At 58.5% G+C, this 27,082-nt stretch overlaps 3 protein-coding genes across 6 annotated transcripts; 2 read left to right on the top strand and 1 right to left on the bottom strand.

Moving 5' to 3' along the window:
- The first annotated feature begins 16,364 nt into the window (after nt 1-16,364).
- On the top strand, nt 16,365-23,297 carry KANK3 (KN motif and ankyrin repeat domains 3). Of its 4 annotated transcripts, none has more exons than XM_041422856.1 (10): nt 16,365-16,529; nt 16,805-18,541; nt 19,065-19,164; nt 19,293-19,490; nt 19,983-20,070; nt 20,405-20,624; nt 20,958-21,100; nt 21,345-21,545; nt 21,630-21,722; nt 21,906-23,297. In XM_041422856.1, exons 1-10 carry the CDS (start codon nt 16,493-16,495, stop codon nt 21,957-21,959), a joined length of 2,871 nt encoding a protein of 956 aa, XP_041278790.1. In that variant the 5' UTR covers nt 16,365-16,492; the 3' UTR covers nt 21,960-23,297. The 4 variants fall into 4 exon arrangements, with proteins under 4 accessions (XP_041278790.1, XP_041278774.1, XP_041278765.1 ...); XM_041422840.1 differs by having other exon boundaries at nt 21,630-21,728; XM_041422831.1 differs by having other exon boundaries at nt 16,366-16,529; nt 21,630-21,728; nt 21,903-23,297.
- A 1,557-nt stretch (nt 23,298-24,854) lies between these two features.
- RPS28 (ribosomal protein S28) lies at nt 24,855-25,444 on the bottom strand. The gene is made up of 3 exons (XM_041422940.1): nt 25,308-25,444; nt 25,181-25,228; nt 24,855-25,106 (listed from the first exon to the last, which is right to left on the bottom strand). Exons 1-3 carry the CDS (start codon nt 25,344-25,346, stop codon nt 24,984-24,986), a joined length of 210 nt encoding a protein of 69 aa, XP_041278874.1. The 5' UTR covers nt 25,347-25,444; the 3' UTR covers nt 24,855-24,983.
- On the top strand, nt 25,413-27,024 carry NDUFA7 (NADH:ubiquinone oxidoreductase subunit A7). Its single transcript, XM_041422926.1, has 4 exons — nt 25,413-25,529; nt 25,654-25,703; nt 25,785-25,934; nt 26,777-27,024. Exons 1-4 carry the CDS (start codon nt 25,479-25,481, stop codon nt 26,871-26,873), a joined length of 348 nt encoding a protein of 115 aa, XP_041278860.1. The 5' UTR covers nt 25,413-25,478; the 3' UTR covers nt 26,874-27,024.
- The last annotated feature ends 58 nt before the right edge of the window (nt 27,025-27,082 follow it).

Genomic DNA, 27,082 nt, shown 5'->3' with positions numbered 1-27,082 from the left:
CTTCTATAAATAGACTGACACAATTTCTCTGCTTAATTACCATGGACTTTAAGGCTATTTCCACTATATTTCGGTTTTCATGTTGATTTCCTTATGATGTGTTCCTGGGAATATCTGTCATGGTTTAAAGAGCAGAGCTCACTGGAAGGTAAGGGACAGCTTCAAGAGCCCCACATCCAGGACAATAAACCCAAGGAGGATTGCCCTCCTGGTTTGAATGGAGGGAAAGACTGTGGGTGTGCTAATTCTGGCCAAAGGCTGCTGGCAGCACGAGGGGTGCTAGGGCAGGTAACAAAGCTGCAGGAAGCAGCTGGCAGGGCTCCCTGCCTGGCACGAGCCTCAGCCCCAGGGCCTGGCCTCGGCAGGGGGTTAAGGGAGAGCATGGCCCCAGGTGTGGGGCACTGGATCCCTGGGATCCTCACCTCTGCCTGGGAAAAGGGCTCCACACCACAGACGTGTGTGGACTCCTTCCTGGATTCCTCACAAGGTCCTGTCCCCAGCTGGGAGATCTGGGGGAGAAAAGTGCGAATTTGGGGGTGTCCACCTTGGCCGTGCCCTGGTGATGGGGCAGTTCAAGCACAGTGCAAGGGTGCAGTGCCCTCTGTCCCCTGGTGTGACAGTCCTTGAGCCACTGGCATCACCCCTCCCTTGCTGAGGGCACAGAGGTGGGGAGGATCCCCGTCTACCCGCAGGGCATCCTTGGGCTTTGGGGTCTCCTCTTTCCAAGGGCTTTGGGACATGGGGTGAGGCAGGGGCAGCCCTGAGGCTGCTGCCAGGCACAGCATGGCCTCTCCACTGGGTCACAGTGGGAGGAGAGTGCCCAGGTGCCTGGGACCCCCATCAACATCCGAGCCCCATTAGTGCCCATCTCCATGGGGCTGATGCTGTGGGCAGGCACAGGGGCTGGGGAAAACCAGGGCTGTCTTCATGCCACAGCCCTTCTCCCCTCTGGTATCACTAATCTCACTGCCCACTCCTAGGGTTGTGGTTGCTTTGCTCTCCCCTCCTCCTTCACATTTCCAGTCACTCCCAGCAGGCATCCCCCTTTAGCCCAGAGTTTGCTGCTGGTCCCTGAAAAACACTGCAAGACATTGGCAGCTTGGTGCTTCTCACATGTCCTTGTGTCATCCTGGGCCAGCAGCTCCCACTGCCCCAGCCTCTCCACCTCTCACAGCATTCCATCCCTCTCCCTGAAGGAGGTCACTGTGCCCTGAACCACCCACAGCCCCCCAAGAAGAAAAGCTTGGCTTGGGAAGGGAGAGGGGAGCGCTGAGCCCCCCCCGGCAGCTGCTGCATCCCCATCCCTCCTGCCAGCCGGGTTGCAGGCTGTGCTGCAGAAACTCCCCGGGGCTCTGGGATGGCAGCAGCCACTAAATAATCTGTCAGGTCTTTCACATGAACTGGGGTGGCCAGTGGCCAGCAGGCTGGTGTGGAGCAGAGCCTGGTGAGTGGGGAGTGAATATGCACCCACTGGGGAGATTTTCTGAGCCAGTGGCCACTGTGAAATGTGCCAAACTTCACATTAACCCAGTGATAGATGTCTGCAGGCACATCAAACCAACAAAACCCCTCCTTGGCCCATGAGGAAGCAAAGGCAGCAGCTGATTTGGATTTCCTCTGAAATAATGCAACTCCAGACAAGGACATATTTGAAAAACAAGCAGTTCCCAATGGCTTTTATCAAAAAAACAAGGAATCATTAAGGTTGGAAAAGACCTCTAAGATCATTGAGTCCAACCAATAACTCAGGCCTGCGAGGTTCACCACTAATCCATGTCCCCAAATGCCATGTTGAGATTTAGGAACAAAGATAGCACAATTAAAACCATGCCCAGCCACCAGCCATCTGGAAAACAGCTCTCACTTTTGTCACACCCAGCGTGTGTCAGTGCACTGTGAGGTGGGAGCAGCTGTGGTGCACTCCAATCCGACCCAGGGCCATGTGGAGGGGATGGTCAGCACAGAGAGAAGTAGCAACTTCAGCATCCATTTGTGGGTGCAGCATCCCATGGCAGTGCTGGGAATGGAAATCTCTCAGAAGCCAAAGCCTGGGCTCACCGGTGAGTTAGGAACCAAGGAAGCCAGGCACATTAGGCTGTTCCATCTAAGAAATGTTCCAGATGTTCGTATCTCTCTGCTTTGTGTTGTGCTCTGCCAAACCTCCCTCCCTGAGGAATGCATAGGGAGGAGAAATGCAGGCGACAGCAGCTCTTTGTGGTTTGCATAAGCTTCTACCCCTCTGTCTGGACAGGAAATCAGTGAATTTTGGGAGTTAGCTCAATGCTGCCCAGGGAAATTCTGAGTGTGGTTAGGGGCAGTGAAAATCCACAAAGCTGTCCTCAGCTGGGGTGGCAGCAACGGGCTGTGCTCAAGGAGGCCTCTGTGAGCTTCCCACAACCTTCCAGGGAGCATCCCCAGCTCCCAGCAAAGAGTCAGCATCCTTCACCCTCCTTCCTTTTGCTGTTTGCTGATGAATCACTCCCGGATCCTTAAGAAACTTCCATGAGTCCCACACAGAGGGCTGGAGTTTCTGCAGCACTTCCCACTGCTAAGGAGAATCCACACGAGAAAGCTCATGGTCTGTTCCTTTGGTGCTGGGGGTGTCAGAAAGGGGGTATCCACTGGCACAGGGCTGAAGACCCCTCTTCCCACTTGGGATGGGACAAGCAGCTCACACCAGGGATGCAACAGAGGTGTGTAACACACCTGATTCTTGGCAATACATTACTGCAAAGTCCAAGGTGGACAATGCTGAAATGAAGTGTCATCTCCCATGGACCATTCCTGACTGCCCAGGACTCACAGCTGCCTATGGGGGACCTGGATTTTGGGGCTGCACGGAGGAACAGCGCTCCCCACACAGTGCAGGCAGGTCTGGCCAACAGGAGAGCAGGATGCTGCTGAGGGTTTTGAAAGCACAAGGAGTCAGAGCAACCACCAAGAGCCAGGACCAGCACCCCACAGCCAGGACCAATACCAAATGGCACCAGGACTCAGGATTAACACCCAGTGCCACTCTCAGTACAAGCCCCAGCACGCAATGCTGAGTCCTAGCACAGAAGTGCTGATGTTCAACACCATCCACGGAACGAAGACCCTGTACCACCAACAGTGGATGAGGCACTGGTGTCCCAAATTTTGGTCCAATGAAACCAGTTTAGGGTTTGACCCATTCATGCACAGACTCCCAGTTTCTCATCCCTGACAAAGGAGAAGGAATTCATTAGATCCATAAGGAAGGGAAAGGTGCTGGGGGTGGGCAGGAGTCCCCCAGTTGCCTGGGGCTGGGCAGGGCTAAGGCACCTCCTGCACGTGGCACAATGAGCCAAGAGCTGCTCCCCACACCAGGCTGAGCACATCCTCCCACGCCTGCCCGGCTGCACGGACGGCTCTCCGGAGGAGCCGAGCTCCCGCAACAACCCTTCTTCAGGCACTCGAGCTGCTGCCTTCAGAGCGTTATGAATATTGTAGCAAGGCCATTCCTTTCATCTCTGCTTCTTTCCAGGGAGCCCCAAACCTTCTGCACATTCATTTCCACCTCACTATTCCTCTTAATTATTTAAACTCGCCTTCCCAAAAGTGGAGCCCTTCCATTATCTCTCCTTCCTCTGAAGCGCATGTGGAATTCGGGGACTTGCAAATCCACTCAACTTCTTCCCATTCGTGCAGAGCAGAAGGTTTCCTCAGGCTCCCCCCACTGCTCCCTTCCAGCCTGGCCCCAGGCCACATTCACAGAGGCCTCAGCCACGGAAACCTCAGAGTCAAGGCAGAGCACAGCAGCTTTTTACTGGGGGCTTGAACGCTGAGGATCTTCCCCAGGTGCCTTTGATCATTTCCATGGCTCTTCCTGGTGGTTCTCCCCCAGATCTGTGTGCAGGGCCAGATGTCCCTGTACTGCAGCTGTACTGACATGGCTCATGCTAGAAAAATCCCTCACTGCTCCATGCCCAGCCTCTGCAAAGCTGAAAGCACCTGTGAGAGCTCCCTGCAGGGCAGAGCCCTCCCTGGCCCTCTAAGGAGACATAGTTAATTGCCTTTTAACATTGGAACACCAAGCCCAGCTCCCCAAATACCTAAAGTTAAAGCCTAAAGTTAAAATGCTCAAACACTGTTGGAGAAGTGCAGTTTTCAATAAAATAGATGCACATTAACACCTTTTCTGTCTTGAAAGGTGGCAGCTGCATTTGAGCACCACCACACATCTCTTACTGCTGGCCCAGCTCCCAGCTCCCCGTGCTGCTGGGATCCTGCCACAGCTGAAGAGGGAGGCTCTGGTGGAGCTCTGGGGGTGCTGGCAGGACACAGGAGCTGGAGAAGGGGGTGACTCAGACAGCTTTGACACATCTCGATCTCCTGTCATGCCTGAACCTGCTGGTGCTTTGTGCCTGCAGCAGCCCTGCCCACGCTGTGCCGTGCTTGGGTGGGAGCAGTGTGACAAGAACACGTGCTGGAGCAAGAGACCCCTGGGCACTGCACTTTTCCCCATCCTGCCATTGGTGTGCCATTCTCTGGTTATCCCATACCCTACGGGTCTCTTGGTTGGGCTCATCTTTCCTGAGGCCACTGTGGGAGGATTGGGGTTTTCTCACCCCACTGAAGGGGAGAAAGGTGCTGAGGAAGTGCAGTGGGCCCTCATGGACACCTGGTCACCTCCACCAGCCATTCCTGTTACTACTGTTTGTTTATGCATTCATTGGTACCCAGCTGCAGACTGAAAATGGGGTGGGAGCTCCAAGGGGGCACTGGTATGAGGGGCTGCCAGACCCCCGGCCTCCAGCACCACCAGCAGCATCAGCCAAGAAGGGGGGACCGCACTCTGAGCAGCTCCCAGCTCCATAACCCTCCAAAACCCTCTAACAGAGGTGCATGCAACTCCTCCGAGGCTGTCAGCAATGTCCTGGGTGGGAATTGTCCCTGTGGCATCGCTGACTGGCGACCCTGTGGCAGCAGCCCTTAGGAGGCCCATCCCTTCCCAAGCACCCTGACTTGGTTGGTGGCTGGTCCCCAGCAGTGGGACCCCTCACCCGCTGTGGCCAGGCCAACACTCACCTCCATGCACCACTCCCTGAATTAATCATCAGCCCCACTCCGTGCTCGACTCCTCACTTAAAGAGATTTTTACACATTAAAAATTCACAGCACTAAATGATTGATGGCTGAAGCCCCCTGCACCTCTGAGGAAGAGCTCAGGCTGCTCCAGCTCCACTTTCCACCAGGACTCCAGCGTGTCCTTGTCCCCAGCCATCCCCAGTGCTGCACCGGGCATCATCTAGGGGGAAAAACCAGCATGGCAGTGACCCCCAAAAAAGGCACCATTAGCTCTCTAGAGCTGCTGGTGGTGTGCTGAAGGTGTTTTAGGTGCTGGAGCATCTCCAGACCCCTGGGATGTGCCTGTTGTGGCCAACACCAGTGGGAACGAGATGCTCTACTCCTGTGTGGGGTCTTGGGAGGGTCTCAGGGAGCTGTTTGCCAGCCTGAGCAGCACAGAGGAGGGCTGCAGGCTTAAGTGAGAGTTGCAATGGAGGCCTTCTGTTCTCTCCTCCTATCACTCCATCTCTCATCCCAAGACATGGCAGGTGATTGGGAGCAGCCATTGAGGGGCTGTATAGGTCAGGGGAGACAGGGGGAAGAAAAAACCTTTGTGCTGACCTGGGCTGTGTGGGCTCTTGTCTGCCCGTCACTGTCCCCAGCAGTAACAAGCTCTCGCCCCACCTCCCCAGAGCCTTGCTGCTTCCTACCCCCAGCCAATGCCCACACCACAGGCACCTGCCCTGACACCCTCCAGCACCGACCTCCTAAACTCATCCCCTAAACCCATCCCTAAACCCATCCCTAAACTCACCCCCTAAACCCATCCCAAAGCCCATCCCCTAAACCCATCCCTAAATCCATCCCTAAACTCACCCCCTAAACCCATCCTAAAGCCCATCCCAAAGCCCATCCCCTAAACCCATCCCTAAATCCATCCCTAAACTCGCCCCCTAAACCCATCCTAAAGCCCATCCCAAAGCCCATCCCCTAAACCCACCCCAGGCCCTCCCCGGTTCTCGGGGCGGGAGCGCCCCCTGCCGGTCACATCAGGGCAGGCAGGAGGGAACGTGGGGCTGCGACGAGGGGGGGCTGGGTGGGACTGGGCCGGAACCGAGCTGGGACTGGGCTGGGACGGGGCTGGGACCCGGCTGCGACGAGGCTGAGACAGGGCTGGGGACCGGGCTGGGACGGAGCTTCGGGAGTGCAGCTCGGGGTCAGGGCCACTCTGTCACGCCCTCATCCCATCACTCTGTAGTCCCATCACCCTGCCGGTGCCTCACCTTGCCACCCCACCACGGCTGTTGTCAACCTGTCACCCCATCACGGTTGCTCCCGCAGGTAGATGTGACTTGCTCCCAAAGTTCCCCCAGCCCCAGCGGTTCACTCTGGGCAGACCCCGACGTGCTGCCCACCTCACCAGCGACCCCGGCACCTCTTTCTGCTGTCCCCCAGCCCCAGCTGTGCCGTGGTGCCCTGCTCCCCACCCCAGCCACCACTGCCTCCACTCCCCTCTGCCCGGTGGGTCCTGCTCACCTCCTGTTCAGAGCTCGATGGGCTGCACCAGGTGCTCGGGCTTTGGCTCAGCACTGCCGGAATGGACACTTCCTTTTGCACTCCCCCCACACCCTGCCCAACCTTGACACCCAGGACCTGTGTTGCACCCCTCAAACACACACTGAATCATAAACAATTATCCCTCATTTCAGGTGTCTGGTCTTGTCTCAGAGCAGACGTGTCTGGAGCAGGGCTGGGGGCCGGAGCAGCAGTTCTGCCACCCACAGTAACCCAGATGTCCCCAGGTGCCAGTAGCACTTCAGGTGCTCCCTGGCGCATGTCCAGTGCCTGGGGGACCGAATCACGCTGTTCCTCTTTTGTTCCTCGGGGGAGAAGGTGCAGGTGCCACACGCCTGCCTGTTCCCCATGGGGCTGTCCCTGTCCCCGCAGTGTAGGTGGGCTCAGAACAGCAAGTTCAGAGGTACCACCTACACTGTGCAGCATCTGCAACAAAAACTCCCGTAAATCGGACACTTTCCAGCTTCTTTCTGCTCACTGGCAAAGAAGGAACCAGCTGAATGCTGGCACCGGGCCACCCTGGACACGCTGGGGCTCCTGGACAGAGTCTGGCAGGAGGGAGCTCCTGGAAGGGGTGGCGACGGATCCACACTTGAGGAGTGTGTTCCTGTCGTGCAGATGGAGGGGAAAGCTCCCAGCAGAGATCCGAGAGCAGAAAGCAGTGGCAGGGGGAGATGCAGGCTCCGGCCCGCCCGGAGGCGGGCAGCGGGACGGGCGCTCCGCTCGGCCCCGCTCCACGGCTGCCCGCTCAAAGGGCCGATTGTGTGCCGGCAGCAGATGTGCCGCTTCGGGCGGCGGCACACAGGGGCTTTTCTGCTCTTCTCAATGACAGATCTGTGCCGTTCCCGTCGGGAAGGTCCCGCTGCGCCCCCCGGCCCTTGGCAGATCCTCGGCAGCCGGGAAGCTGCCGGCCGCGGGGCGCCGGCCGGAGAAGGGCGCTCTGTGTGCCGGACGCGAGTGGCCTTTCCCGACTCCCTGGAAATGTCAAAAGGGAGCCGGACGCCGCCAGCCCGAGGGCTCTGCGGCGGGGGGAGTGAAGCCGGGGCAGGGAGAGTGGAGGCCTGAAAACAGCTGGAAATAACTCCCCAGGGAAAAACCGTGCAGGGCAGAGAGGCATCTGCTGGGTAGGCAATTCCCTCTTTGTCCTAAGGACTCAGCCGGCAACTTTGCTGGGTGCTAGAGGACAGAGAGCACAGAAGCAGAAGGGATTTGGGGGCTGGTTTGTGGTCACGGTGCACAGCCAGCTCCATTCTGCTCTGCAGGGCGCTGGAAATCAGTGGGTGCAGCTGAGACCACATCACCCACCAGGTGATGGCGCATCCTTGTCCCCACGCAGACCAGTGTCCCCGCCGAGCACCAGGGGCTGGGGATGTCAGGGCTGCTGCTCCTGAGCATTTTCCACAGAGGACAGGGCTGCAGCTGGGACCCCACCCTACTGTGGGACCGAAGTCACAAGAATTCACAGGGGCAGGTGTCCCCCTTTCCAGGAGTCACCCCTTTTGGGGACAATCAGCTCGGGCACCTATTTTCAAAACCCATTTTAGAGCCTACTGGCTACAGGAGGCCATGAGGGCCCAGAACCCCTAAAGGAAAATGGCCATTTGGAAGGAGTGTAGTGTTTCAGCCAAGATTACAGCTCTTCAAGGCAAGCCAGGCTGCAAATGCGCCGTGCACAGCGTGATCCCAGTGCCGGAATGTCCCGCTGGGGGCTCCCACTGGCCGTCGGGGTGTGCTGGGGCCGCACACGGCAGGACGCGCGGCCGCGGGGCCCGCGGCCAAAGCAAAGCCGAGCTGCGGAAAGCCCGCACGGCATTTCCCTCGGCACTGATAAGGCTGAGCTGCAATCGCAGCCACAAAAAAAGCTGTCCCGGCCTTCCCCGGGCTAGCCAAAGGCTGTGCCAAGCAGATCAAGGATTGCCCGAGATAAAAGCCCACGCCTGCTGTGCCGCACAGGCACAAAATGTCACCTGCGGCCGGCTAGATCAGAGGGGACACGGGCTGGGGGACAGGACACGAGGGCACCGTGCACCTGGACTAGGGCTGCTCCTGCAGGGCTGTGCTGGGGACAAGAGGGTCACAGACCTTAATGGAAGGTAGCAGGAGGTGGCATGGAGCAGGAGGTCCCCAGGGAGAGGGTGTCATTGAGGGTGGTCTGTGTTTGGTGCAGGGGCCTCAGCATAGCCCCAACCTGGGTTCAAGGGGGTCTGCAGGAGGTGATGGGTGCTGGGAAATGGCAAGGCAGGAGGCTTTTGGCAAGGAGTCTGTGTGGTGGTTTTCCTGCTGTCAGGGTTTGGCTTCCCCCAGTGGCTTCAGCCTTCATGCAAGCCCATTCCCTGCCAGCTCAGCTGGGTCTGAGCACCATGTGTGCACCCACAGCTCCTTGGGGACCCTTCTCCAGATCCCACACTGCTGGGGAAGTGGTTCCAGCTCCACTCGGGCTCTTTGTTTTGCTGCAGCATCTCAGGGAGGAAGGATCTGAGCAGAGAAGTGACGAGAGGAAACGAGCTTTCTGTTCACTCCCAAACCTGCAGGCAGAAAACAAGGACATCCTGCTGGGGTGGCTGTGCAGGGACGCTGTGCCTGTGGGGAGGGCAGCTTGCTGGGCTGCGATGTTGCTGGCATTAACACCCTTTCCTACAGGGACTGGGCCTCACAGCTTTTGCCTCTGGTCTCACACCCTGCCCAGCCTGGCCAGCTCGTTCAGGGGGCCATGGAGGGGGTGGTGGAGCCAGGAGCCAAGCTCAGGCAGGCTTGGTGGAGCTGGAGCAAGCAGAGATGAAGTCAGGCAGCCAGGAGATGGCTGGAACACCTCTGATCATTTGTGTACCCAGAGCCATGGGCCACCACTGGCCAGTCTGGACATGCAGGACTTTGGAGCCCACTGCCTTGAAAGGACCAAGATGCTCCTGCTGCCCATGGGGGAGACCAGGGTGCCCAGGGGTCAGGATCCCACTACCCAGGGAACAAAGAGAGTCATCCAGAGCTGTAGCAAGTGGAATGGCTCATGCTGCAGCACACAGGACTGCAGCCCTTTCCCACCAGCATCTACAGCAGCATTTCTCAGGGTGTCTCCATCCAGGAGCCATCTGAATGACACAGAATGGCAGTAAATGCCTGCTTGTAGCCTGCCAAAAGCCTGGACAAGCTTTATGTGTTTTCTCATGCACCAGCACCACCCAATTCCTGTGCTGTGTGCAGAGGGACAGAGATGCAGCCTGCTCTGTCAGTCTGCAGTCACCTCCAGCTCCTGGGGCTCTGTTCCCAGCACATTGTGGAGAAGCACCCAGCTGTGCTGGTGTGAGTCACAACACATGCACACAGGTGCACCCACATTTCCTACTGCTCTGATGGGAAATGAAGCATGATCATATTCACAGTCCCAGTAGGGACTGACAGAGAGAAAAGGTTTGGGACTCACAAGGAAAGTAATTTTTTGAGACCTTCTCTGGACCAAAAAAGCTTTTCAGTAGATCTGATTCTATGAAAACTCATCAGCTCCTGGAGCTTTTTGTTCAGATGGACACTCTTATGAGGGTCAGGGCTGATTTCAGTGGCCATTGTGAAGGAACAGCTGTGCCAGACCCAAAACTGATGTCATGAGTCAGCAGAGCCCCAGACAGCTGAATGACAACACTATCCCCAGGAAACCACCGAGGTTTTTTTGGCAGAACTGCCCCTACAAGAAGAACGCAAGCCTGGCTAGCCCCTCCATGCAGGGTTACGGGAGAGACGCTGAACACAAGAGCTTGGTCCCATACTGTGGAAGCCCCTGGTCCTTACCTGTAGCCTTTCCCAGACTGAGCATCTGTGCATCTTTGACCCACATAGGCACCAGTGCCAACACCCCCAGCCTCACAGCTACACTTTGGTTAACCCAGACCTTGGCACAGGGGTGGGTGCGGCCGCTGCCATTTGCCTCCGAGCCTGGGTTCAGCTGCACGTGCTGAACCTCCTCAGCTTGGCCCAGCAGGAGCCACAGCTCGAGCAGGTCCTGGCTCGGCATCCCTGCTGTGGGGTGAAGCCACCACACTGGTGGCCAGCCGAGGCTGCAGAAGCACTTTGCTCCGTGTGATCTGCTCTTGGATGCAGATGAGATTTACATGGGGTGTGAACACCAACCAGCCCAGGTGAGTTCTCTGGCCATGGTCTCATATTTGAGTCCCACATAGTTTCTGCAGAAAACAATGAATACTAGAAACAATGACTGTCCCTTGGGTTTGATTCTCCTCAGTGACTAGAACTTAAAGCCAGAGGAGTCTGATCCCTGCAGAGAGCAATGCCATCCCTCTTGTTCAAAGGCTGCTGGTGAGTCTCAGCCTGGAAATATCTCTGAGCTGCCACAGTTTTGTGATCCAGCACCACATTCAGGCAGCCCCAGGGCTGTATTTCTTTGGTGATGCTGGGTTGTTTGTGGTCTCCTCAGTCTTCCACAGCTCAGCCCTCATGCTGCGGTAGCAGCAGTCATGTGGGGGTCTGGCACCCACAGAGCTGCAGTGACATCACTTTCCCAAGCTCATGTTTCCTCAACTCCTCCTTTGTTGTTTTTTTTCCCTTTGCAGGGAGGAAACTAGAATTGCTGCCTGGAGGTGGGTGACATTTTTGTCAGATGTCCAAGAGCAGAAGTGAGGACCTGGATGTGGGCCCATCATGGACCTTTGAGCCAGGATGTGGGGCATGAGCTCCACAGCCCAGCTGGGCACTGCTGGGACCTGGCTCATTGCCCCAGACTTCACCTTTCCTGACCTGGACAGAGAAGGTAAAGCCACACTGTGCAGGGGACCCAAACGATTTCTTCTCCAAGCAGTCAGTGAATCAGCAAGAGTGGTGCTATTCCAGACCTGCTTTGGAGACCAATTGAGGGCGTGAAATCACCAAGTTCATTACCACAGGATGCTGGGGAGGCCAACTATGCAAATGGATTGGAAAGGGATGAGGTCTGTCAGTGGAGGTAGATTCATTAGAGCTATTAAGGTACTTCCGTCCGGATGCAAACCCTTTCCCAGGAAGTCCCCAAACTGCCTGCCAGCAGCTGGGAGGGACGCCGGGAAGCACATCTTGTTTCTCCTGCTCTTCCCGTGAGTAGTTACAGAAGTGCCAGATATGGAAAAATACCCGTGAAGCTCAGAGCTGAAAAGGAAAGAAAAAGAAACAAAAATCTTTGCTGAGGGTTTCAGCGCTGAAAAGGTCTGCAGCAGTTAGTGAGGGCAAGCTCTAAGGTGGGGAATGGCCGGGGTCCTTACAGGATGTGGGGAGAGCCCAGAGCTCGCGGCTCAGCGACCAGCACGGGAAGCAGGCGGGGAAGAAAGCTGGCAAGAAAAGGAGACAGACAGCCGCTGCTGGGACAGGGAGGGCTGCCAGGAACCCAGCGGGGCCAGGCCCGGGGAGCCCAGCCAGGCCCAGAGGCACATTGCTCCCGGCCCTGGGTGGGACGAGGGCAAGATGTGCGAGGGTGGCTGTGCTGGGGGAGCACGGTGGTGCAGGAGCGGGACCCCAGGCACCCGCCGGGCCCCGAGCAGCAGCGGGGCTGAGCTCAGGACAGAGGGTATCCCAGCATCGGGGTGATGTGAGCAGGGGATCCCCCTTTCTGTAAGGTGACCATCCGCGATGTGGACAGGTCAGGGAGAATCCCGTCCCAGGGTGACTGCAGTAGGCGCACCCCATCCCCAGAGTAATCAGGAGAGGGGACCTGGGGTGACAAGGGTAGGGGACACCCCTCCCCCAGGTGACAGGAACGGGGCACATCCCACCCCGGGCGGCCAGGGGGACGGCGATATCCCCTCCCCAGGCGGGGAGGGAGCTAGCGGGGATGCCGCGGGGCGAGCGGCCGGGGGCGGTACCCGTCCCGTCGGGCATCCGCCGTCCCGGGGGCTCCGCCCGAGCGGCCCCGGCGGCGGGAGCGGGAGGGGAGCGGGGCCGGGGCCGGGTTGGACTGCCCCGCTCCGGCTGGCGGCGGCGGATCCCCGGGGTCCCCTGGGCTGGGGGCGCTCTGTCGCCCCGACGTGCGGGTGCCTGGAATGTGCTGCTGGAACCCCGGTGCGCTGGGGATCCCCCAGGAGTGCCGGGAACCCCTAAGGTTAGGGATGCTGGTGGACTCCCAGGGGGCTGGGGAACTGCAGGGTTCTGGGGACTCCCTGGGGTCCTGGGGACCTCTTTAGGCTGGGTGTGCTGCGGGCTCCCCGGGTGGTGGGACATGGCACTCCGGGCTGCTGCAGGCCGCTCTGGGGTGCTGGAGGGCACAGGAGTGCTCGGGGCTCGGGGTGCTCCTGCGTGCACATGGAGATCGCCCCCGGGGCTGTGCACGGTGCTGTGTGTGTACCTCGGCTTACCTGGGCTTCCCGCTTGTAAATTTAGTTTGATCTCCGAGCCCCTCCTCACAGCAGGACAAGCCCAGGCCATCGCTGCTGATGCAGCCCCCAGGGAATCCGGAGGTGTTGGAAGGTGCTGCTGGGCAGCAAGGAAAGGGGTTGATGTTCTCTGGTGAAGCTGTAGGGAGCCTGTAGTGCTGTAGGTGTGAGTGGGCTGGTAGAGCTGATCTCCTCGTGGGTGAGTCTGTGTGTGGACTCTACACCTGTTGTGTGTGAGCTCAGGGAGTCCCTGAGGGGCTGGAGTGGGTGCAGAGCCTGGGCGGCCCTTTGGCCTCCCAGCCAACCGAGTCATCAATGACGACAGCTCCAGTCCAACCCTGAAATTAGGCTGTTGAGATGATAATTTCCCTTTCTCTCCCTGGGTCAGCATTGTGCACTCACCCACCTGGATTCAGCTCCTCCAGGAGCAGCTCCAGCATAGACAGCATGGCCACTTTGGCCTGGGCAAATAGGCACGGGCTCTCCCATACAGCCCTGCAGCAGGGAACAGGGACAGGAAGGTGTTGTGAGCCCTGGATACCCATTGCTGCACCCAGCCACAGTGCTGGCAGGTAACACTGCAGGTGACAGGCACATGTGACAGCTGACTGTGTGAGGAGCCCGGATCCTGGCAGGCTGCTGGCAGTGGAGGAAGCCGTGTGCTTGCTCAGTGGTTTCCCTTTAACTTTGGAACAGCCTCAGTTCCAAGCTTCAGGGCTTATCGCCTGCTCAGCTACGAGGGAAGCATGCCTGGCTGAGATAAATCAAGCTGTGCTGGCCAGGGCGGCTCTGGACTCTGTTCTTCTCACATTCCTCATGACCTCAGTATTTTGGCTCAGGAGGAGAGCCAGGGAGAACCCTCTCTGTGTCCAGCGCTGGCCCTGCCGGTGGAGCGGCTCGGGCTACGCTGCAGCAGGTGGTTGAACCAGGCTGAGGGCTGCTACAGCTGTGGCCCCGGGGAAGAAAAGGGCCCAAAGGTCTCAAGCTTTAGGAACAGCTCTCCCAGACCTCTCCTCTGCCAGTGCAGGAGCTTGGGAACCCTAAGGGGAAATTGTCCCATGAGGCCAGGGGTCACAAGGTGCTGCCTGCAGCTGGGGCTGGGGCATGAGGCCCGGGTGGTACCTGGGCTGTGCCAAGGTGCCCAGCCTCCCTCATTCCTGACACGACTTCTGATTGTAATTGTGCAGAGCAGCTCCAGTTTTGGCCCCAAGTTTCCCATATTTGCATTGGTACAACAGCACGAGGGGAAAATACAGGTGTGAGCTGAAGCTGCTGAAAATCAGCCTTTGGCACCAAAGTGGCTGGTATAATTTGCCCCAGCAAGACTTCAGCCCAGGTGGAGGGTGGCTGCCTGTGTGGTGCCATGGTTGTGGCAGCCAGGTCAGGCTGTGCTGACAGTGGCTGGGCCATGGGTGTGGGGACTCAACCTGCTGCACACTGGGACCATCTGCCCCCACTTGTCCAATCCAGCCCCACACCTCTTCCCTAGCCCAGGGACAGTTTGCACAGCCCGAGGAGCCTGGGGGATATTTGCTCCTTGGAGGAGGGTTTGAACACCATGGGGTCCGTGGGGCCACTTGAACATGGTTGGTAGCTGGCAGGTCCCATTATCATTTTTGGAGCTGGGTGAAGACAGAAACTTGTGCTCTGGTCCAGCCCTGTCAGACCAAAAGAAATGGGGTCTGGAAGCAGTGGGAGAATGTCCCCCACAGTTGGGATGCAGCTGCAGACATTGGCTGAAGGGGCCATAGGAGGTGGCAGGTGACAAGCAGCCTGTCCCCAGCTCAGTGGAGGGGACACCAGTGCAGTGCTGATGCAAAGGGCACCTTTGCTGCTGGAGTGGTGTGGGAGGTCTCCAGGCCTTGGCAGAGGAGGCTTTTCCTGTCCCCAGGCAGGACAATACCCAGGCTGGGCGGCGGAAGGGAGCTGCCGGCCACTTCCCCCTGAGGAAACGCTCCCGCTGGCTCTGGCTCCTGTTGCTCTCTCTTCCTTTTTGATTTACAACGTGTGTGGAGCCCAGCGGGAAGTTTGTCCTGGCCCCAGTACTGTTTAATTACCTGCAGCAAGGGCCATGCAGAGGAGGAAGCCAAACTCTTCCCAGGGTGGGAAGGATTAGAGGAGGTGGGGGATGTGTGGACCCTCCTGGGCATGAAGCCAGCAGCTTGGGAATGGTGGATGCCAGCATGGAGCTGGGACGTTACCAGGGAGGTGGAATGGGTGCCTGCTCGAAGGTGGGATGATTCCAAGGGAGGTGGAATTTGGGATGTGCATTGGCTGTGGGTGGGTAGGCAGAGGAGTGAGTGAGCCCCAAAATCTGTCCTGGTGGCTAATGGGAAGTGTTTTATCTCTGCCCAGTTGGACTCTGTGCCCAGCCTAAGCCTGGCCTGGTGCTGCCTCAGCTGCTCTGCTCCACGGGGTCAGGGGTGCCGAGGGCTGGTGGCTGCAGCGCTGGGGAATGGCTGCAGCATCGGCCTGAGGGGCAGACGTGGGTGTTTCTGTGCAGCCAAGGCCAGATCCTGCGCCGCTCCCTGGCCAGCTCTGAGTCTCAGCTTCCCTAAGGGCTGTGCCCAAGCCACCATTCCTCTGTGGCATTTCTCCTCCCCTGCTTTCTTCTGAAAATAGCCCAGTGCCAAATGCTTTGCCCACCAACAGTTGCTCAGCCCCATGGCCACCTGTGCTCCAAGGGCACAGCCATCGGAACTCTGGTGCTGTGCACAGCAGCAATGGGTGCTCCCAAGGTGCTGTTGTCCCATCCTGCTCCTGCCAGGAGCACTTCACACTTGGGCTCCAGCATCCAGATGCTGCCAGATGTTGCAGCAGGTCCTAGATCAGTGCTCACAGCTGGTCGCACCCCCAGCCATGAGCTCACTTCTGGACCACAGCCGTATCCTCTTGGCCCTCCTCCAGTGTGTCCATGCCTGGCTCCTGGGAAAACCTGGCTCCCATTTCATTCCCCTCTTCCTTATCCCACATTATGGATAGGGGAAAGCCAGTCATGTCCCTCCTGGGGGTCATTGGCCCCTCAGGACATTCCTGAGGCCTCGTGGGGCACCCTGGATGGCAAGAATGGGCATCACACCCAGCACTGACAGGTGCTGGCAGCTCCCTGCAGTCACGTGCCTTTGCCAAAGCATTGTTTCCCTTTATCCAAAGCAAACTTCACACTGAGTATTGCACCTATACAGGTTTCAGCCTCTTTTTTTCTGGCCTGCTCCCACTGTATGGCCAAGCTCCAACTCGTGACCCTCAGAGCTGGCAGCACGGCCATCCCAGCTGAGCTGTGGAGCATTCCTTAAATGTACAAACAATCCTGGTGCCACAGGCAGCACTGCACTCGCCCAGCCACCGGCTCCAATGTCAGCCCTGGGCTGGGGGGGGCCAGGGGACCTGGCACATGGCAGGGGGCAGCCACAGGGCTCTCCTCGGGTGGGGCTCAGGGCTGTGTGGCTGCCTGGGGCTCACCAGCCCTGCGGTCACAGGGTTTGGCTGGACGTGGTCTCATTGCAGGTTGATGGTTTTCTGGTCAGCAGCAGTCCGGGAAGAAGATGGCTCAGCCAGCACCCCTGAACCAGAACCTCCCAGGTAAAGAGACCAGGATTGTCACCAGGTAGTGACAGCGGAAGGGGTGCAAGGGGGGTGGCAGGGCTGAGGTGTCCCGTCTCATGCCAGTGGAGTTCCTCACTCCAGCACAACCCTGACATGGACTGTGTGCCCTGTGATACCCTAGGGCACCGAGGGTGCTGGACACAGACACATCGCACATCACGGAGGAGACGGGCCTGCAGGCTGTAAATTCCAGTATAACCCAGTCAGAAAAGCCATCCTGTCTCCACTAACCATCCCTTCTTCTCTTGTAGATCTTGGGGGCCCGTTCTTGTATCGGGACCAGGACGATGGAGAGAAGAGCTCGTATTCTGTGGAAACCCCTTACGGCTTCCTGCTGGACCTCGATTTCCTGAAATACGTTGATGATATTGAAAGTGGCCAAACCCTCAAGAAAGTGCCACTGCCTCGCAGGGTGAAAGGGTCCCGCCCACCGCCCAGCACGCTGCGCAGCCCCAGCAGCTACACCAGCGCCTGGACCTCCACCGAGTCCCTCACCTCCACGGCCAGCGAGGAGGGCAGGACTGCGTTGCTGTTGTCCCCGCACGGCCGAGCACCCCTGGAGCCTGCGAGCAAGCCAACCTCCCACCCCATCTCACCGCCGCCAGTACGGCTGCTCCCACCGCCCACCCGCAAGTGCCTCGTGCCAAACCCTCGGGTGGAGAAGACCTTGCTGGAGACAAGCAGGAGGCTGGAGCAGGAGCAGGGCCGTTTGCAGGATATTGGTGGTCCCTCCCACACTGGCCTGTCGGGTGCCCTGGGCCAGCCACCCCACTGGGTGCCAGTGGGCACCGAGGGCCAGGCAGGCTGGGGCCGGGTGAGCCCTGGCAGCTCGGGGCGCAGCACTCCAGCCGCAGGGCTCGGCACGGCCCCGCTGCAGCACGTGCGGGAGCAGATGGCTGCAGCCCTGCGGCAGCTCCGGGACCTGGAGGAGCAGGTGAAAACCATCCCACTCCTGGAGATGCAGATCTGCGAGTTGAAGAGGGAGAAGGCAAAGTTGCTGGAGAAGCTGTCGGCAGAGCCTGGCGAGGCATTGTATCACCCCTCTGGCTCTGAGGCAGGGGCAGGGCCTGAGGAAGCACCCCGTACAGGGCCAGAGAGTGAAGCAGAGCCAGGGAAGGGGCGAACGAGCAAAATTGCAGAGCTGAGGAAGCTGACAGAGAAGCTGGCTGTGCCAGAGCGGAACATCAGGGCTTGGCCAGGCAAGAGCCCCAGGGTGGCTGAGAGGCCGTGCCGCTCTGTAGCAGTGGGTGAGGATCGGGCCATGACAGATGCCGTCTTCTACTACCGGTCGCAGCAAGAGAGTGGGGACACGCCAGACGGTGGCACACAGGGACGCAGGGATGTGGCTGTCTGGGTGATAGAGTCCTCGCTGGGGCTGGCCACTGAGGCAGAGCGGGAGCTGGAGCTGCTGCAGCAGACGGTAGGGCACCAGAAGGAGGTAATCACCCTGATGGAGGGGCACCTGCAGGAGGCCACGCGGGAGCTGGAGGAGCTGCGGCTGGAGGTGTGCGCCCGCCGGCCCCGCGGGCAGGTGGACAAGGAGGTGATGGCCATGCCGCAGGTGGCTGAGGCACTGGTGGAGGCTGTGGTAGTAACACAGAGCCGGGCAGCTGGTGACCCCCCAAAGACAGTGGAGGCAGGTGTGGAGTGCTGTCCCCCAACCTCCTGTGTCGCTGTGGGCTGCCGCCCTGACGGGCGGGACGTGGCAGTTGGACCCGATTCAGCTGCCAGCTGCGATGACAAGGGCAGCCAGACAGATGTGGGCAGCGCTGTCCTGGCAGGAGAGGAGAAGGAGCCCGGTGTGGGTGAGGTGATGGAGCCTGGCCTGGGTGATGGCCCGAGCAGCCCCTCAGCGCCAGGTGCAGGAGCAGCGGCGGGGATGTGCCCAGACAGCCAAGGCCCTGGGCCAGCTGTGCTGGAGACAACACACAGCAACTGGGACCCAGCCCCAGCACAGGACAGTGGAGCTGCCCCAAGCCCTGCTGCCGGTGAGTGTCACCAGGGATGATGCCAGGGTCTGGGTTGGAATGTTCCTGCAGGAAGGGAGAGGAGGGCCTTGTTGGGGACAGTGCCTGCAGGGCCAATGCTGCCCATGCTCCAGCAGTTGCCCATGTCCCTTCCATGCCCGCCCGGGGGTCTAGTGGGTTTGGGGTGCTTGGCTAGCTCCAGAAGAAACTGTTTACAAGAGCATATAGTGATAGGACAAGGGGGAGTGGTTTCAAAATGACAGTAGGTTTAGATTAGATATTTGGAAAAATTCCTTACCATGAAGTGGTGATGCCCTGGCACAGGTTACTTAGAGAAGTTGTGGATGTCCCATCCCTAGAAGTGTTTGAGGCCAGGTTGGGTGGAGCTCTGAGCAAGCTGGTCTAGTGGAAGGTGTCCCTGACCGTGGCAGTGGAGTTGAAATGAGATGGTCTTTAAGGTTTCCTCTAACCCAGACCATTCCATGATTCTAAAATTCTATGATTCTTGCTCACTGTCCCTTGACATCCATCTCTTTCCCTGTAGGAGCCCTGAAGTCCATCATGAAGAAGCGGGATGGTCCTCCCCGGAGTGAGGCAGAGGGCAGCAAGAAGAGCCTGCAGTTTGTGGGAGTGCTGAACGGGGAGTACGTGCTCAGGGGCTCCTGCCACCCCTGTGAGCCAATCCTGGTCCCCTACATCCCTGTCCTGGGCTAGGGCCAGTGGCAGGGCCTGATGGTGCTGTGTTGCCACTGAGCATCCTCCCTCTGTGCAGGTATGAGAGCACTTCCAGTGAGGAGGAGGAAGAAGGCAACAGCTCCTCTGAGAAGGCTTCGGCCGACAGCTCCAACAGTTCAGAGCAGGGAGACACCGAAACCTCAGAAGAGGAGGCCGGGGAAGGCACGTGCGAGCCCAGACTGGAGTGCAAGGGGACTGATGTGACCCTGCTGGAGCCCCCCGAGGTGAAGGAAAAGTAAGTGCCAGTGGAGAAGGCTCCCTGCTCCCTGGCCCTGGTCAGCTGGGAGTCATGGCACTGCCCCTGCCAGCTCGGGGCATCTGCCCCAATTTCAGTGCTGCCAGTGGGAAAAACCCATTCAGCTGCAGAGACCATTCATCAGGAAACGATCCTTCCAGTTTCTTGGGTCTGCTAAGGAAAGGATGAGAGGCCCCAAATGCTTTTTTGCTGCAGAAGATAGTTTAGCGGGGGACAAAAAAAACAACAGCCTTCAATAGCATTTTTCAACAAAAGGAAAAAATGTGGCCTAAGAATGGCGAATCGTGCCCGAGCACATCCATATAAGGCTCTGTTCTATGGCGGTTTGCAGAAGCAAGAGCAGCCAGGGTGCAGCCACCGGGCTGGAGGTTGCACCCTGGGGACCTTGTGGAGAGTTACAGCACCACAGAGCTCATAGGTTTGGTGGGGTGGTGCAGCCCCACACCGGGAACATCCTCATGCTCTCCACAGGTTCGAGCTGAGCCCCAGGATGAGGGAGGCCTGCCTCATTGTCAAGACCCACCTGGGCCACCCAGGTGCTGCCAAGAGCAAAGAGGTGGTGAGTGGAGCACTGGGGTGGGATGGCTTGCCCAGCCCCTGCCAACATCCCACAGAGCTGGCCCTACTTAGAGAGGGGCCAGCAAAGCCTGGCTCAGCACCTCCCCCAAAATACAGCCCTTTGCTCCAGGTTTTGTCCAGAAACTCCAAAAACCACGTGGACTCAGCTCAGGCCGTGCCCGGCATGGGTTTGGGCAGTTCAGGGTCCTGCCTTCACCCCCCCCCCTGGAGCAGGGATTCTGCTCCCTGCCACCTGGGCTGGCAGCAGGGGGTGGGTGCCAGGGTGTGAGGGCATGCAGAGGCTTAAGGGGAGCTCAGCCCCTGTCTGCCCACAGCTCGCCAGCAGCAGCCTGGTCCTTCAGGAGTGGTTCCGTCTGTCCAGCCAAAAGTCATCCATCCCCGACACGGTTGCCAACCACCTCCTGGCCTTTGCAGAGGTCTCACCGGCTCTCCTGGCCCACGTGGTGAACCTGGCAGACGGGAACGGCAACACAGCCCTGCACTACAGTGTCTCCCACTCCAACTTCCACATCGTGTGGCTGCTGCTGGATACGGGTCAGTGCCCCCAGCCCCAGGAACATCCCCTGGCCACCATCCCACTGTATCCCAGGTCATGTCCTGGCCCTGTCAGCACAGGGGAAAGGCATTGGCAGCAGAGGGGTGAGGAGAGCTGCCCTGGACTGTCTGTTCATAGGTGTGGGGGTCAGAAGTCACCTCAGCCCGTTTGGGAACCCAGATTGCATGGGGGAGACCCATCAGCAGTTCTGTGCCCGTGGGAAGGTTCACAGCACCCTGGGCAGAACTGTGAGGGGGAGCCAGGCACGTGGCTTGGTCCGTGTCTCCCACCAGCCCTGCAGCATCCCGAGTCCCCTCTGCCCACTCCCACAGGGATCTGTAATGTGGACCACCAGAACAAAGCTGGGTACACCGCCCTGATGCTGGCAGCACTGGCAGCCGTTGAGCAGGAGGAGGACATGAACGTGGTCAGGAGGCTTTTCAGCATGGGCAACGTCAACGCCAAGGCCAGCCAGGTTGGTGCAGTCTGAGGGCCACCACATCCTGAACCTCCCACCCCCAGGCAGATGCCAGAGCCACACTCGGCTCTTCCAAGGGCAGGACAATTACTCCAAAACCTGGAGGTGCCAGTGCATGGGGAGGGCATCATTTTAGGAGCTCCTCCTGCCTGGCAGCAGGGCTGTCTCAGCAGTGGTCCTGTGGTGTGGGGACAAGTGGGTAGCACAGCGGGGGCAGCCTGGCAGCGTCCCTTCCTTGCAGGCTGGCCAGACGGCGCTGATGTTGGCTGTCAGCCACGGCCGGCAGGAGATGGTGGAAGCCCTGCTCGCCTGCGGGGCCGACGTGAACCTGCAGGACGAGGAGGGCTCGACCGCGCTGATGTGTGCCTGCGAGCACGGCCGCCTGGAGACCGTGAAGCTGCTGCTGGCTCAGCCCACCTGCAACATCTCCATCGTGGACAGTGTAAGGTTCTGCCACTGGGCCTGGGCAGCCCACATTATGTCCTGTCCCCAAAGCCCTTTCTGCATGCTCTCCCTTGCTTTCCAGGATGGTAACAATGCTGTTGCCATCGCGCTGGAGGCCGGTCACAGTGACATCGCTGCGCTCCTCTACGCCCACCTGAACAGCACGAAGGCGCAGGTACCCGTGAGTACCACACCACTCCCCAGGGGAGGGAAAGGGCTGAGACACCATGAGTGTCTCCAGGAACAGGTTGCAGGAGCAAGAGCAGAGCATTTCAGGTGCCATGTGCTCAGAACAGCCCTGCTGGCCCTGACCAGGAGTCACTGGAGGGGTCTCAGGTGACTATTCTCTTTGCAGCAGGGGACTTCACCAACAGCCACAAAGAGCCCTGAGAATCCAAAGAAACCAAATTAGAGTGACCTTGGGATCCAGCCAGGGACCACTATCAGCACTGGGCTGTGATTCACATCCCCTCACCTGCCACCTCTCTGTGCCAAACCGCTCTCTGCAGCTTTAGTCCTATCACAAGCACCATCCCTGGGCCTCCCTCACGTGCCTCCTCCACTGGATGCAGCCCACGCGTGGCCACCTCACCACCAAGTGACTGCAGCCAAGTGACTTTGGGGCAGGGAGCAGAAGCCATCCCATCCCCTCTGCTCCCTGCCATGACCACCGGAGCTGTGCCACCTCTGAGCCCTCAACATGGAGGAACAGCAGAGAACCAACTCAACAGAAACAGCACCCGGTTTGTGCTCTCTGGCAGCTCCGAGAAGGCAGCAGTGCCAGTGAAGAAGGCAGGAGGGCAAGTGACAGGTCCTGGCCCCAGCAGGGACACTGTGCCCTGCAGGCACATCCTGTACAGCAATGGGAGAGGGACTGCTGCCTTGGACAGGGGCTGGGAGAGTATTTCCAGACTCAAATACTTGCCCTTCTTTTCTGGCATTTCCTTTCCTGGCTGAAATCTGATTTTTTTTCCTCTTTTCAAGCACGTGCATACAAAGCAAAAAAATTATATTGCTTGGCCAAGGGATGAAGTTCAACATGAAATCACTTGGGATTTTATTTGCTCAATGGGAGCAAAACCTCTGAGCAGTCAGGGTTGCAGCCAAGTGACAAAAGGGGCTGAGGATGCATTTGGGGACTGAATCTGCCTATCTTATAACCCTCAACGGGAGCAGGTCCCTCTCCCAAGGAACAGAGACCAATTACCTCCTAAACACTTCCCCAATTAGCCAGTCCCACAGACTGTGCAGACAGCCAGAGCCTACAGCAAAGTCCCTCTCTGCCCACTTTCCATCCCAAAAGGGAGGAGAGCAGCTGAAGATAGCACCAGGGGCCAGAAGGGCTCAGAGCACACACGTGGAGGCTGCAAAGGGGAACATGTATGTCAGAGAACGTGTCTGTGTAAGTGTGTCAGCACCGTGTGGGGGTGGAACAGGATAAGGACAAGGACCAGGAGGAAGAATGGTATTGCATGGCAATGCAGCTGTGCTCTGAGCCCTTCACAAGGGTAGTGTGTTGTGCCCCCCATCCCTGCTCCTTGGCCCAGCCTTCCCACTTCTGCCCCTGCCTGACCTGCTCTGAGCTGGGCAGCCCCACAGCCCTCTGCAGAAACTTGCTCTCAGCTTTGCACTGGAGTTAATATACAGCGCTTGCTGCCACTCCCTAATACACTACTCTGTTTACTTGTATTTTAATACTGATGTTTATTTTTAAGATATAAATAAAATTTAAAGTTATTTTGAAATATTACTGTGACATCTGCAGTCTCCTGCCTTCTTGTCTGGCTCACAACAAACCCTGCAAGAGCTGCAGCAGAGGCACAGCCCCCGACCTGAGCAGGTGACCCCACATTCCAAGTCATTCACTGCAAGTTTATGCACTGGCCACATCCCTCAGTCTGGCTTTCTTCCACCTGAAGTGTCCCAGGCAGCTGCAGGGGTGTCTTTGCCCATTTCTTTCTGCAGCCCTGCACCACCCCTGGTTCTCTGTGGTGCTGATGTTACACAGCATCCTTAAAGGGCAATCACCAGACCAAGTGTGGAGATGCAAAGTGCCTCCTCCTCAGGTGGACAGGGAGCAGGCTGACCCCACAGGGAGATTCCAAAAGCTCTCTAAGCCACTCTGAGCAAGTCACCCAGCACTGAGGGCTGGCAGAGGCCAGAGCAAACACTCTTGGGTAACTGATGAAGCTGTGGGGGAATGAACAGCAGCCACAGAACTGAACCCTGAGAGGACTTCTGGCACACACAACCAGATCTGAGCTCTGCTGCATCACACAAGCCAGGGAGCACAGCCTTGGGCCAACTCTCTGAAACTGAAACCCCCAAAGAATCACAATCTACATCAAGCAACAACACAAACACAAGGGCTTTCTCCATGGCACAAACTCCTCACCTCATGTTGCCCATGAGCTGCCCACGGCACTAGAACTGGCAGAAAGGACAAATCCCACAAACACTCTAACATCAGCCCTACAACAATCCTCAGTGCCCACTCCAGTCCAACAAAACACATCTGCCCCAGCAGTGCTCTGCTCAGCTTTAGGACACCCAAACCCTCAGTCACACCTGCCACTGAACTGCCTCAGTCAAGCTCAGGACTCTGTAGACAAAACCCATTCCCATCAGAGACCATACATGAGAGGCTGCAGATCTGACTGCCCAAACGCACCACAAACCTGGACCACTATATGCAGATAAAAAATGCCAATCCTTAAAAAGCTGCCTTGAACCAGCAGTTTTAAGGCTCATTCTAAACTTTTCAGCCCTACTTTTGATTTATGTAATACCCTAAAACAACACATCTTGCTAAGTGATTTTGTGGTGGAAAGGAAATCCAAAGAAAGAGAGATGGAGTAGCCAGCAGGAGTGACAAGCACTTGCTCTCTGTGGGTGACTGCCAGGGAAGTCAGCAAGCAGGTGTATTTATGGCAGCATTCACTGAGCAGTTTACTGAGAACAGACAGACAGAAGCAGCAGGCTGTTGCTTTGAAAGCTGGTACCAAGCCTGACTTTCAACTTGTGTTTAATTCCACCGAGGTCCAGTAAGTTTCCAATGCCACTTCACCATCACATACAGAAAATTGCTTACCAGGAAAGTCAGGATTAAGGCTACTGTAATCAAAGCAATTATTTTCGTTGTGACAGGTCAATAAAGATGCAGTAACAGTGACATTACAATGAAGACACCATGTGTAACCCCAGTAAGAAGCAGGGCACGTTGCTACTGAACCCGAGGAAAGTGGCAGGTGTGAAACAAACCAGAGGAGTCGGGTGGCGCTCGATGAGTGAAAGCCGGGCAAGGGGCTACTGGAAAAACCCTTTATTGCAGTGACCCGGCCGCCACGCTCCTCCCCACCCGTGCCCCACTGCCGAACGAGATGCGCCAGTCTCCATCCCCGACGGGCGATCCGGCAGCAGGAGGGCCGGGTCCAGCTCAGCGCAGCCGCCGGGCCTCGCGCTCCGACTCCAGCAGGGTGAGAACGTCGCCCTCGCGCACCGGCCCCTTCACGTTGCGGATGATGGAGCGGCTCGTGTCGTCCATGAACTCCACACGCACCTGCGGGGCGGGCCCGCGTCAGCCCAGCCGGGCCCGGCCCGCGGCACCGCGCCCGCCCGGCCCCACCCGCTCACCTGAGTGCACTGCCCCTGAGAGCCGGTCCGGCCCAGCACCTTGGTGACCTGCGGGGACAGAGCGGAGGGTCAGCGCGGTGTCGCGGCCCGGCGCGGCCCAGCGCGAGCCCCCGGCCCCCGTACCCACCCTGGCCAGCTTGATGGGCTGCACGCGGCTCGTGTCCATGGCGGCTCCGGGGCGCGGAAAGGGGCGGTGAAACCCCGCGTGGCCTTATATATCTCCAAGTCTCGCGAGACCCAGCGTTCCGCGCGCGCGCTCCCGGCAACCCCAGCGCTCCTGCCCTTCACCGCGGCCAAGATGGCGACGGCAACTCGTCTGATCCAGCGGCTCCGCAACTTCCTGGCGGGGGTAAGAACAACCCCGGGCTCGGGGCTCCTCTGCCCCGCGGGACGCTGCGCTGCGCCCCCGGCTCCGCGGAGCCTCCGGCGCAGGGCGGCAGCTCCGCCTGAGCTGCTCTGGCCTTGCCTTGCAGCGGGATCTCCAGCCGAAGCTGCAGCTGCGCTACGAGGAGATCGCTAAGAGGTGCCGGGGCCGGGCCGGGCGGGGCGCTGAGCCGCCCCCACCCCGGCCCCGCCGCTGACGCTCGGGTCGTTCTCTGCCTAGGACCCAGCCGCCGCCGCGGCTCCCGGTGGGCCCCAGCCACAAGCTCGCCGATAACTATTACTGCAGCCGGGACGGGCGCCGGGAGTCGCTGCCGCCCGTGGTGGTGGCGGCGGCGCAGAGAACCCTGCCCGCGGGGGCACAGGCCCGCAGGTGGGTCTGACGCGGGCGGAGCTGCGGCGCTGCCGCCGTGGAGCGGGGTCAGCCTTGTTCCTGATTTGTACCAGGAGCACAGAACGTGCCCAGCGGCAGTGCAGAGTTATCCAGATTGGCGAAAGAATGTGGAACTGATTATTTGGGTCGATATTTTCCTGCAAATAAGTGAGGCAGAGGAAATTCAGTCACTCTGCTTTGGCGATACCTCACCTGGATCACCTGTGTCCAGCTCTGGGGCCTCCAAGAAGGGACCCGTTGCATCGAGTCCAAAGGAAGCCACAGAGATGCTGCCAGGGCTGGAGCCCTTCTGCTCTGGAGCCAGGCTGGCAGAGCTGGGGGTGCTCACCTGGACAAGAGAAGGCTCCAGGGAGAGCTCAGAGCCCCTTGCAGGGCCTGAAGGGGCTCCAGGAGAGCTGCAGAGGGACTGGGGACAAGGCCTGGAGGGACAGGACACAGGGAATGGCTGCCACTGCCAGAGGGCAGGGCTGGATGGGATCTTGGGAGGAAATTGTTGGCTGTGAGGGTGGTGAGGCCCTGACAGAGGTTTCCTAGAGAAGCTGTGTCTGCCCCATCCCTGGAAGTGTTCAAGGCTGAGTGGAACTTGGAGTGTCACGGGCAGTGACACCTTCCACCATTTGGGATGGTGGAAGGTGTCACTGCCCGTGGCAGGGGCTAGAATGAGGTGGGCTTTAAGGTCCCACTCAATCCAAACCATTCTGGGACTCTTGATTAACAAACACCTCCAGCACTACTTTGCAGCTTGGACTTCTGATGAAATTCAAGTGTGATTTCCAGAGTGTTGCTAAAGCCTCTTCTCTTTCTTCCTTTCTCTACCCCAGTTCAGGCACTGCAGTGACAACAACAGGGAAGAAACCAGTGACACCAGGACCACCACTTAGGAAGTGGGAAATTTCCAGGGACGAGCCCTACTTGTGAGCAGGGAGCGAGCTGAGGCTGTGTGATGGGCACACATGGTTCCAGAGCTGCTCTGATGTGGAGGAGGCTCTGCTAGATGTGGCTCCAGGCTGCTGGAGGGTGCTGATGTCTGATTAATAAATGTATATAAAGCTGTGATTACTACCCCCCATTTTGTGTATTTTATTTGATTTATTCAAGTTACTGCTGTTTAATACCAGTATATTTGG

Source organism: Onychostruthus taczanowskii, unplaced genomic scaffold (genome assembly GCF_017590055.1).
Source record: "Onychostruthus taczanowskii isolate IOZ18803 unplaced genomic scaffold, ASM1759005v1 scaffold110, whole genome shotgun sequence".
NCBI classification, from domain to species: domain Eukaryota; kingdom Metazoa; phylum Chordata; class Aves; order Passeriformes; family Passeridae; genus Onychostruthus; species Onychostruthus taczanowskii.
This window is presented reverse-complemented; position numbering and strand designations above follow the sequence as displayed.

Excerpts from the sequence above, each read along its gene's own strand:
- RPS28 (XM_041422940.1), bottom strand. The coding sequence starts at position 25,346 with ATGGACACGAGCCGCGTGCAGCCCATCAAGCTGGCCAGG. Across the intron at positions 25,229-25,307 it reads AGCCCATCAAGCTGGCCAGG|GTCACCAAGGTGCTGGGCCG; the intron begins GTGGGTACGGGG and ends CTGTCCCCGCAG. Across the intron at positions 25,107-25,180 it reads CTCAGGGGCAGTGCACTCAG|GTGCGTGTGGAGTTCATGGA; the intron begins GTGAGCGGGTGG and ends CCCGCCCCGCAG.
- NDUFA7 (XM_041422926.1), top strand. The coding sequence starts at position 25,479 with ATGGCGACGGCAACTCGTCTGATCCAGCGGCTCCGCAACTTCCTGGCG. Across the intron at positions 25,530-25,653 it reads TCCGCAACTTCCTGGCGGGG|CGGGATCTCCAGCCGAAGCT; the intron begins GTAAGAACAACC and ends CTTGCCTTGCAG. Across the intron at positions 25,935-26,776 it reads GCGGGGGCACAGGCCCGCAG|TTCAGGCACTGCAGTGACAA; the intron begins GTGGGTCTGACG and ends TCTCTACCCCAG.
- KANK3 (XM_041422831.1), top strand. The coding sequence starts at position 16,493 with ATGGCTCAGCCAGCACCCCTGAACCAGAACCTCCCAG. Across the intron at positions 21,101-21,344 it reads TCAACGCCAAGGCCAGCCAG|GCTGGCCAGACGGCGCTGAT; the intron begins GTTGGTGCAGTC and ends CCTTCCTTGCAG. Across the intron at positions 21,729-21,902 it reads GCACGAAGGCGCAGGTACCC|CAGGGGACTTCACCAACAGC; the intron begins GTGAGTACCACA and ends TTCTCTTTGCAG.